Below are 10457 nucleotides of genomic sequence, written 5' to 3'. Positions count from 1 at the left end.
CTTAACTTGGTTGTTTGTTTTGTTGTTGTGGAGTTCCTTGATCTCTTTGGATATTCTGGTTATTAATCCTTTATCAGTTGTGTAGTTTGAGAATAATTTCTCCTATTCTGTCGGTTGCCACTTTCCTGACTGTTTCTTTTGCTGTACAGAAGTGTCTCAATTTGAATAATCCCATTTGTTAATTTAGACTTTGACTGCCTGTGCCTCTGGGGTCTTTTCCAGGAATTCTTTGCCTGTTCCAATATCTTGCAGGGTTTCCCCAATGTTCTCAATTAAATTGATGGGGTCAGGTGATAGATTTAGATCTTTAATTCATGTTGAATGGATTTTTGTGTAAGGTGTAAGGTAGAAGTCTTGCTTCATACTTCTGCATGTGGAAATCCATTTTTTTTATTTTGACAGGCAGAGTTAGACAGTGAGAGAGACAGAGAGAAAGGTCTTTCTTCCATTGGTTCACCCCCCAAATGGCTGTTATGGCTGGCGCTGTGCCGATCTGAAGCCAGGAGCCAGGTGCTTCCTCCTGGTCTCCCATGTGGGTGCAGGGGCCCAAGCACTTGGGCCATCCTCCACTGCCTTCCTGGGCCACAGCAGAGAGCTGGACTGGAAGAGGAGCAACCGGGACAAAACCTGGTGCCCATATGGGATGCCGGTGCCACAGGTGGAGGATTAACCAAGTGAACCACGGCACAGGCCCCACCAAAAAAATAAATAAATAAAGACAGAAAAGAACAAATGCAAAAAGAAATGAGGAAGGGAGAGTAATAAATGAAAGAAATAGGGACATATACATAGATATATAGCCACAGACCCACCTACTATGACTAAGGAGTCCAGAAACAAAACAATGGCCACAGGAAGCAAATGCACAGAAAGGAGAGCCTTACAAATTACACAGGACAGCACAATCACTGCCATTAGCTCCCCACCTAAGATGCCTAGGAAATCTGAATAGGGAAATTATTTCATCATTGAAGACAATTTTGATTGCCTTCTAATGTCATCACATAGTGATTCCTGTTAAAAGTTGTCCCTCTGAGACACCATCAGGGAGTTTTGCAATCATAAGGGAGCATCTGTGTTATTTGTTCCAGTTCTTAGGGCACCATATAAATGACAGGAGTGCCCCATCTTACTACACCTACACTGTGAAATATGACTAAATGTAGCTCTTCCATTGTTCTCCTCCAGAATCTCCAATGAACACTCACCGAAGCTCCAGATCCGGAGTCACAGTTACCTGAGGGCAGTGAGTGAAGTCTCCATCAACCGGAGCCTGGACAGCCTGGACCCTGCGGGCTTGCTCACATCACCAAAGTTCCGCTCCAGGAATGAGAGCTACATGCGAGCCATGAGCACCATCAGCCAGGTGAGCACCATCTTCCAGGTGATCGGTGTTGGCCATGAACCAGTAACTGCAGGAGGGTTGATGACAACTGAGAAGGCATGAAGTGGGTAGGTATGAATGCTCACTAATGGATCGGATGGGAACTCCAGTCCAGTGCTGCAAAGAGCGCGCCACATATGTCCAGCTGCAGCAAGCACCTGATAACACCAGTCTACCAGGTGGGAAGGGACCTTCTGCTGGTGAATAAAGCTTAATGGAAGGAGTCCTTAGAAATTAATCTGTAGACAGCACCAGCTAAGTTTTTCATAAGATGTTAATGGATGAGGGTTTGTTATACAATGCTTGAAGGATACAAACACAGGATCAATATCACTGGCAAAACCAAGGCAGCGTCTAATCATTAAACACCAGCATAAAAGCAAGTCCCAGGCACAGGAAACAAGACATGATCTGTTTACCACAACTACACCCTAGCTAACTGTGCACCTTGGTAACAAGATTGAATCCCACTCCTAAGAAGTGGTACACAGGCCAGCGCCGCAGCTCACTAGGCTAATCCTCTGCCTTGCGGCGCCAACACACCGGGTTCTAGTCCAGGTCGGGGCGCCGGATTCTGTCCCGGTTGCCCCTCTTCCAGGCCAGCTCTCTGCTGTGGCCAGGGAGTGCAGTGGAGGATGGCCCAAGTGCTTGGGCCCTGCACCACATGGGAGACCAGGAGAAGCACCTGGCTCCTGCCATCGGATCAGCGTGGTGCGCTGGCCGCAGTGTGCCAGCCGTGGCGGCCATTGGAGGGTGAACCAACGGCAAAGGAAGACCTTTCTCTCTGTCTCTCTCTCTCTCACTGTCCACTCTGTCTGTCAAAAAATAAAAATAAAAAATAAAAAAAAAGAAGTGGTACATAGGACTAGGGATGCAGACTTGATGAAGGTGACTTCATACTGCATCCAAAATACTTGGCTAAAATGCACTAGTCTGTGCCTGCAAAAGCCTCAGAGTAAAGGAAATGGAATCAGGGATGGAGAAAAGCTTTCAGGGGTCACCAAAGGAGAAGGTGGTACCTTGTGTAGCCTCCTCTGAAAGGACATAAAAAAGAGTATTTTTTTAAATGAATTTAAACTTACATCATACTTTTTTCTAAAATATTTATTTTATTTATTTGAAAATGGAGTTACAGAGAGAGGTAGATCCAGAGAGAGAGGTCTTCCATCCTCTGGTTGACTCCCCAAATGAAAATCAAAGTAATGACTACAACCAGGCTTCTAGAGAAGTGCGGAGAGGGAGCCAGGGACAGCTGGCCTGCGGGATGCTTTTCTTTAAAGAAATCTCCAGTAGCATTCGGATCTGTCTGTGCAAGCTAATTTGTCCAATGACACACACTATTCCAACTCAAGAGAAGGGAGTGGAGTCTCATTTTGACACATTTTGGCCTTGTTTTATCTTTATTTTTCACAATACATTCATCCATCTTCATCTGTGGGGGATTAGATGTCCAGGACCCTTGAAGACACCAGAATCCATGGATGCTCAAGTCCCTTATATAAAATGGTGTGATATTTGCATAGAATCTAGTCACACCCTCCCGACGACCTTAAATCACCTCTGAATTTCCTATAATCTGTAATTCAATGTAAATAGTTGTTATACTGAATTGTATAGGAAATAATGACGAGAAAAAAAAGCCTGTACATGTTTGATAAGGACAGCATTCTGTTCCCAGATATTTTTGATCTGCAGATGGTTGATTCTGCAGCTGCAGAACCTACAGACATGGAGACTGACTATAAATAATGTAATATTTAAAACTTCTTAGAGCACATCTTTATTCTGCACAGCCTGATGGTCACCTAGTCTTCAGGAACTATAAACTGGTCTATGAATCCAGCTGAAATACATACAGAATACACCATGGGTTTAAAAATTTTTGTCAGAAAAATATGTATACAAGCTCATGACTTTCATACTCTTAAATTGGTTAAAACCTAGAAACATATAATTTTCCACTAGCAGGTCATTATGCCTGTGCATCTGACTGCTCTGAGTCCCTATGCTGTGACTCTGACCTTCCTTGGGACAACATCACGTCCCGTTGGCAGCCCAGGAAATATCAACAAATCACTGTGTAGGCACATGAGAGCATTAATGCTGTGTTGAAGCAAGCACTGGTGTAGTCATTTGCCCTTAAGGAAAGAATGACCATCGTAAATGGATTCTTAATGATACATCATTTTTCTAGTTCCATGTTCAATTTTCAAGTTCAACACAGTATCTTTAAGGATAATTTCAGACTTCCTTTACTGTTGCAATGTTGCTATTATTCAAAGGAAAATAGTTTCCTCTTCAAAGCAATATAACCATAAATACTCTAGACTTTTCAAAAAGGAATTGGTTTTTATGGTGTTAGAGATACTACTCTCATAGATCATTAGTAGAAGCTATAATATTACATAATTTAAGTACATTATATCCCATTTCTATTTACCTGATGTATTATTCCTCAAAGGCTTCTAGAAGGATCAAGGTTTTATAAGCCTAGAATAACAAAATTGTTTGCTTCTGCCATTCATAACTCATAGAAGTACAAGATCCCTAAAAAGATTGTACTTTAATGATAGAGAAAAATTGATCATCTTTTCATGTGTTTATTCTTTTTCTGTGGTTTTCTATATTCTGCTATATATACATCTAATAAGCAGAGGCTTTTCAAAGTAAGATTGGAATAGAAAGAATTACAGAGACTAGATTTTGTTTAAGTCTTTCATGTAATAATTGACATTACCAAGTAAATTTATGTCTCAATTTATTTCTAGTCCAGATATTAAGTATCTTTATCTATAATAGTAACCAGAAAGCCTATAAATGCATTTTTCTGGCAACATATTAGATTTCTATATATTTTTAGAATAATTATAAGTAGGCAGCTATTGGACCTTGTGGTAATACCAGCAGCTTAGCTGTGTTTTTTTTCCTATTTATTATTGATTTATTTATTTGAGAAGCAGAGAGACAGAGAGCAAGAACTCCCATTGGCTGCTTCACTCCCCAAATGCCTGCAATGTCTGGGATTGGGCCAAGCCAAAGCTGGGAGCTAGAATCACAGTCCAGGTCTTCTGCATGGATGGCAAAGAACTCAATTACTTAAGCCCATCATCACTGCTTCTCAGGGTCTGCGTTGACAAAACTGGAGTCAGGAGCCAGACCCAAATATGAAATTCTAGTACTCTGAACTGGGACGCAGGTGACTTAACTGGCATCTTAACCGCTAGGTTCAACACCCTAGCCAGGACTTTTGATTTAGTTCACCCCTCCAGCGTGTTTGTGTGTGTGTGCACGTGTGTGTATGTGTGTGTATAAACCTATATGAATTGGTATCTATGGGTACACAGCTACCTGGTAACAGAATATAACAAACTCTATTATCCTAACTCTTAACTGGCAAGTCACTTCAGTGCCTTCTAGTATTGGTAATGGTGACATTGCTAATAGTAGCTATCCGAATGCACTACTTACCATTTATTTATTGATTACCATGGCAGAAGCACTGCATGTTATCTCATTGATTTCTCATCCACTCTGTAAGAAGAATCATTTTTAATCTATGAAACTCAGTCACAGAGAATTATAATAAGTTCTCGTTCTCTTTCATCCCACTACAGTACATTATACCAAGAATAGTTTCCTTTGCAAAGCACTACCTCTATATATGCCTTAGACTTTGCAAAAAAGGGCTGGCTTTTATGATGTTAGACATTCCCTGCCTTGCAAAATAATGTCTACCAGTTTTGAAATGTCTACCATGCATGTGACTAGAAATATAATAAACATTTTTTACATTGGTTGTTATCCTTTACAAAGTTCTGTGAAGTAGGTGAAACTCAGAGAATTCAAGTAAATTATCCATTATATAGTACAAAAATCATTACTTAAAAAGCTTCTTCAACCCATTCAAAAAATAAATCCCAAGTGGATTTAAAACCCTGGACTAGAACCTGCAGTACCGGTGCCGCAGCTCACTAGGCTAATCCTCCGCCTGCAGGAAGGCAGTGAAGGATGGCCCAAGTGCTTGGGCCCTGCACCAGCATGGGAGACCAGGAGGAAGCACCTGGCTCCTGGCTTCGGATCAGCACAGCGCTCTGGCCATAGTAGCCATTTGGGGAGTGAACCAACGGAAAGAAGACCTTTCTCTCTGTCTCTCTCTCTCACTGTCTAACTGTGCCTGTCAAAAAAAAAAAAGAAAAGAAAAAAAAAAACCTAAACAGTGACAAAAATGTTAAAAAGAAAAATATATGTATGGTACCCTCATGAGAATTGTTACTTATCATAAAACAAGAATTAGGAGTGGGTGTTCAGCACAGCAATTGGAACACCTCTTGAGATACCCACATGTCATATCAGATTGCCTATTCTGAGTCCTGACTCCTCCACTTCCAATCCAGCTTTCTGCTAATACATACCCTGAGGGGCAGCAGGTAACGGCTAAAATACTTGGGGCCACCCACACTGGAGACATGGGTCGAGTTCCAGGATCCTGGCTTCAGCCTGGCCCAGGCCTGGCTGTTGCAGGCATTTGGGGAGTAAACCAGTGGATGAAAGATTCTCTCTCTCTCTCTCTCTCTCTCTCTTTCTCTGCCTTTCAAATCAAATAAAATACATGCATACATAAAAAAATTATGAGAGAGAGAGAGATCTTCCATCCATTAATTTACTTCCAACCACTTGGGCCATCATCCACTGCTTTCCCAGGCACATTAGCAGGTAACTGCAGTGGAAGTGGAGCAGCCAGGACTCAAACGAGCACTCTGATAGGTGACGCTGGCATTGCAAAAAGAGACTTAACACACAGTGCCATGATGCTGGCCCCAAATCAATGATTTTTATATGCAGAAAAACAGTCTTTCATGTGTAAACGATATAGGTAAATTGTAAGCTTGGATAAAAACAGAGAAAACTGTGCCTATGAGCCTAGCCTGAGGAATTTACTAGTCAATGAGCTTCAGACAATCAAAATGACCAGACATAAGAAATTGTTAGTTGTTGTCAAAGAGATCACATAAACAAGACCAGTGTCTGCTAATAATAACTAATAGAATTAAAAAGGAGAGAACAATCCAACATGGGAAGCAGGATACACAGCAGACTCATAGAATGGCAGATGCCCTAAACAGCACTCTGACCTCAGAATCAGCCCTTGAAGCATTCGGATCCAGCTTAAAAGTCCCTGAGAGTTTCCAGGCATGGAAAGCCAAGACACGTGGCCAAAAAAATGACCTAAATGAAAGATCTCTGTGAGTGAGATCCCAGCAGAAAGAACGGGTACCTTTCTCTGGAGGGAGGAAAGAACTTCCACCTTGACTACGGCCTTGTCTAAATAAGGTCAGAGTTTGTGAACTCAAGAGGCTTCCATAGCCTTGGTAGCTCATGACAAGAGCCTCAGATGATTACTCACATCATAAATAAGAGTGTCAATTGTTAAATCAACAACAGGAGTTACTGTGCACTTACTCCCCATGTAGGATCTCTCTGTCCTTCATGTGTTGTACTATGCAAATTAACAGTAAAACTACTACTCAAACAGTACTTTATACTTTGTGTGTCTGTGTAAGTGCAAACTGTTGAAATCTTTACTTAGTATATACTAAGTTGATCCTCTGTATATAAAGATAATTAAAATGAATCTTAAGAATGGGATGGGAAAGAGAGTAGGAGATGGGATGGTTTGCGGGTGGGAGGGTGGTTATGAGGGGGAAAACCGCTATAATCCAAAAGTTGCACTTTCAGAAATTATATTTATTAATAAAAGTTTAAAAATAAATAGATAAAGAAAGAAAGAAAAGAAAACATAAAAAAAGAAACAGTGAAGCTGACGCCATGTCTCACTTGGTTAATCCTCCGCCTGCGGCACCAGCATCCCATTTGAGCGCCAGGTTCTAGTCCCGGTTGCTCCTCTTCCAGTCCAGCTCTCTGCTGTGGCCCGGGAGTGCAGTGGAGGATGGCCCAAGTACTTGGGCCCCTGCACCCACATGGGAGACCAGGAGAAGCACCTGGCTCCTGGCTTTGGATCGGAGCAGTGCCAGCCATAGCAGCCATTAGGGAAGTGAACCAACAGAAGGAAGACCTTTCTCTCTATCTCTCTCTCTCACTGTCTGTAACTCTGCCTGTCAAATAAATAAATAAAAATCTTTAAAAGAAACAGTTGTAAACATTACAGGTATAGTTATTTTTAAAACTAAGACTAAATAAGGGTTCAGAGAAAGGGAGGAGCACACAGTTTCTATGCTGTGAGAATATAAAATCAGCTCAGCTAAATTTAAATAAGTTAACAACAGAAGGACTACTTGCAAAATAAAATTGTGAACCATTCTCAATAATCAGATATGAGCAGTGGTAGTATTAGTGTCATTCCCAGATCATAGTGCACATATTGTGGAATAAAACAAAGAAACAGTTGTAACATATTCCAAGTCCATCATCTCCTTGGTTCTTCAGAACCTGCATCTTTAGTATGGAATAAAGATAAAAGTAAACGTATAATACAGAAGAGGTTACACAAAAGGCCCTGAGACTGAATTTGCATAGGGCATGGTGATAGCCTCGTTCTACCCACTGAAAAGGCCTCAGAATACTGTTAACCTAGCAGTGACGTGAACCATCCTGTTGCCCAAATCGTGTTCCTGTACCCTGTTTTGCACTGAAAGAAGGGCTTTGTGGAAATCTTCTGTTGCCAGAACTGGACAGGAAAGGTATGAATTCCTTATCATCCCAAATAGCAAGGAGGCTATCAAAGACTACAGGTTTCATGTCCAAAGGGCTCAGGAGCCAACCCACTAGGCTCCCACTTGTGGGGAGCAATCCGGACTAGACTAAGTTACTGGAATTAAGACTTATTCTATGCATCTGCTCTCCCACAATATGGCGCTGGGAGAGAAGTAAACAGCTTCCGCACAGCTGCCTCCAGTTCAACCAATAAACTGTAGGACTTGCTCCTGATTGGAGGAGAGCAGCGTACTCGGCGTGTGGGCAGCCGAGTTGGGATTGGCGGAGGAGGACTATAAAGGAGGAGAGAGACGGCATGCACCAGGAACATCTAAGGGGAACATCTAGCTGAAGGAACACCTGTGCAGCCCCCGAGAAGAGCCGGCCGGCGGTGTGCCGCTCCCCTGCGGAAGTGGGGAATGTGGCCAGGGGAAACTGCCCTTCCACGGAGGTGGAAGGGATGGTAGCCAACCCGGGAAGAACCAGCAGCAAACCCGGGGAGGGCCGAACAGACGAAAGAACAGCGCAGGGTCCTGTGTCGTTCCCCCACGAAGAGGGGGAGCGACACCACTGGTCAAGGTGGGACAAATTTGGATTCGTTAAGAATAATTGAAGTAGACTTAAACCATCAATAATTTTAAACCTTTGAGTTATTTTTATATTTTTAAAAATTGAGCACCTTTGGAAGATAGGAGGGAACAAACTTATAAACAGGAGAAATTAAGCATTTATGTTGCTATTCTTATTGAACTAAATCATTTAGTAACCACATAATCTAAGAGAAGAGGCATTTGTTTATTAAAATACTACATATAAAAATCATTTATTTTGGGCCAGCATCGTGGCACAGTGTGTTAAACTTCTGCTTGCAATGCCAGCATCTGCTATCAGAGTGCTCATTTGAGTCCTGGCTGCTCCACTTCCACTCCAGTTACCTGCTAATGTGCCTGGGAAAGCAGTGGATGATGGCCCAAGTGGTTGGAAGTAGAAGAGTGGACGGAAGATTTCTTTCTCATAATTTTTTATGTATGTACGTACTTTATTTGATTTGAAAATGAAAGTGTTATTTTTAAATTGGAAAGAATCCTCATGAAGAAGAAAGGCAGGCGTCTCTCCACTGACTTCCTTAAGGTAACCGGTCACCCTTATCCAAAGTTGTCAAAAAGGAGCCATTACTACACTGCATCATCAGATAGCACAAAATGAGATGGTCAAAAATTATAATATTTTTGGTATGTGTCCTAATTACAGTTAATCTGTTAAATCCTAATTAGTCATGAGTTGGGTATTACGAAAAAGAGAGATATGAAGTCCTGGGAAATAAAATTGTTCCCAAATCTCCATCAAGTCTGCTTCAAAGGGAGAAATCAAGCAGAGCATCTAGTTGGTCCTATTTTCTCTTAAGTGGTGCTCAAACCCAGTGTAAGTTACATACAGATATATAGATAGATAGATAAAGATACAGCTATATATATAAAGATATATACACACACACACATATATATACACCAATTCCTAAAAAAAAGAGGGCCTCATTTTTAAATACACTTAGAACAATTTGTGGACGGCATCAGCTTTTTATAAAGAAGGGTGAACCCCTATAAATAATTTGAAAATCTCAATGGTGCTTTCCAGGGTTCTGACATATCTCAGATGACTCTTTTTGTACAGTTAGTTTCTTGCCTGAAAATATACAGCATCGTTCCACAGTTCGCACCCAAGCTTCAGTCAACACCAAAATTTTTGATGAACTAGACACTTCAAAAAGCACAATAAAAAATGCTAGTTTCTGAAATGTTTGTGCTACCAAAAAAAAAAAAAAAGTTACACTGAAATGTGAACTCTGACCATTCTTCTTTAAGTCCTCCTTTATAAATAAGAATCACCACTTCCGAGTGCATTGAAAGACTTCTAGCCCCATGCTTGCTTGCATTCTAAAAACCATGTGTTTTGGGGGATCATTAGCTGGACGCCTCTCAATGATAGTCCATAACATAAAGGAAATAAAACGCCTTTGAGTTTAATGTGACTAGATGCTGCTCTGTCTCCGGGGGGATTCAAGTTGGGACAGGGCAGGTGGAGAACCAGGTGCAAGCGTTACCGCCCCCGTTTCGTCCCCAGGTGAGCGAGATGGAAGTGAACGGGCAGTTCGAGTCCGTGTGCGAGTCCGTGTTCAGCGAGCTGGAGTCTCAGGCCGTGGAAGCGCTGGATCTGCCCGTGCCCGGCTGCTTCCGCATGCGGAGCCACAGCTACGTGCGCGCCATCGAGAAGGGCTGCTCCCAGGACGACGAGTGCGTGTCGCTGAGGTCGTCGTCGCCGCCGCGCACCACCACCACCGTGCGGACCATCCAGAGCAGCACGG

The 10457-nt window shown here is 42.2% G+C and overlaps 1 protein-coding gene across 28 annotated transcripts in view; it reads left to right on the top strand.

Annotated features, from left to right (window-relative positions):
- Positions 1-10457, top strand: part of DLGAP1 (DLG associated protein 1) — a 1071624-nt gene that overhangs the window by 850398 nt on the left and 210769 nt on the right. For all 28 annotated transcript variants that reach the window (XM_070050435.1, XM_070050436.1, XM_070050434.1 and 25 more), the window contains 2 exons: positions 1189-1366; positions 10217-10457. In XM_070050435.1, the coding sequence (XP_069906536.1) occupies positions 1189-1366; positions 10217-10457 (419 nt within the window). The remainder of the gene's footprint in view (positions 1-1188; positions 1367-10216) is intronic.

The sequence above is a fragment of the Oryctolagus cuniculus genome, chromosome 10 (assembly GCF_964237555.1).
Source record: "Oryctolagus cuniculus chromosome 10, mOryCun1.1, whole genome shotgun sequence".
NCBI lineage: Eukaryota > Metazoa > Chordata > Mammalia > Lagomorpha > Leporidae > Oryctolagus > Oryctolagus cuniculus.
Note: the sequence above shows the minus strand (reverse complement) of the source record. Positions and strands in the feature narration are given on the sequence as shown.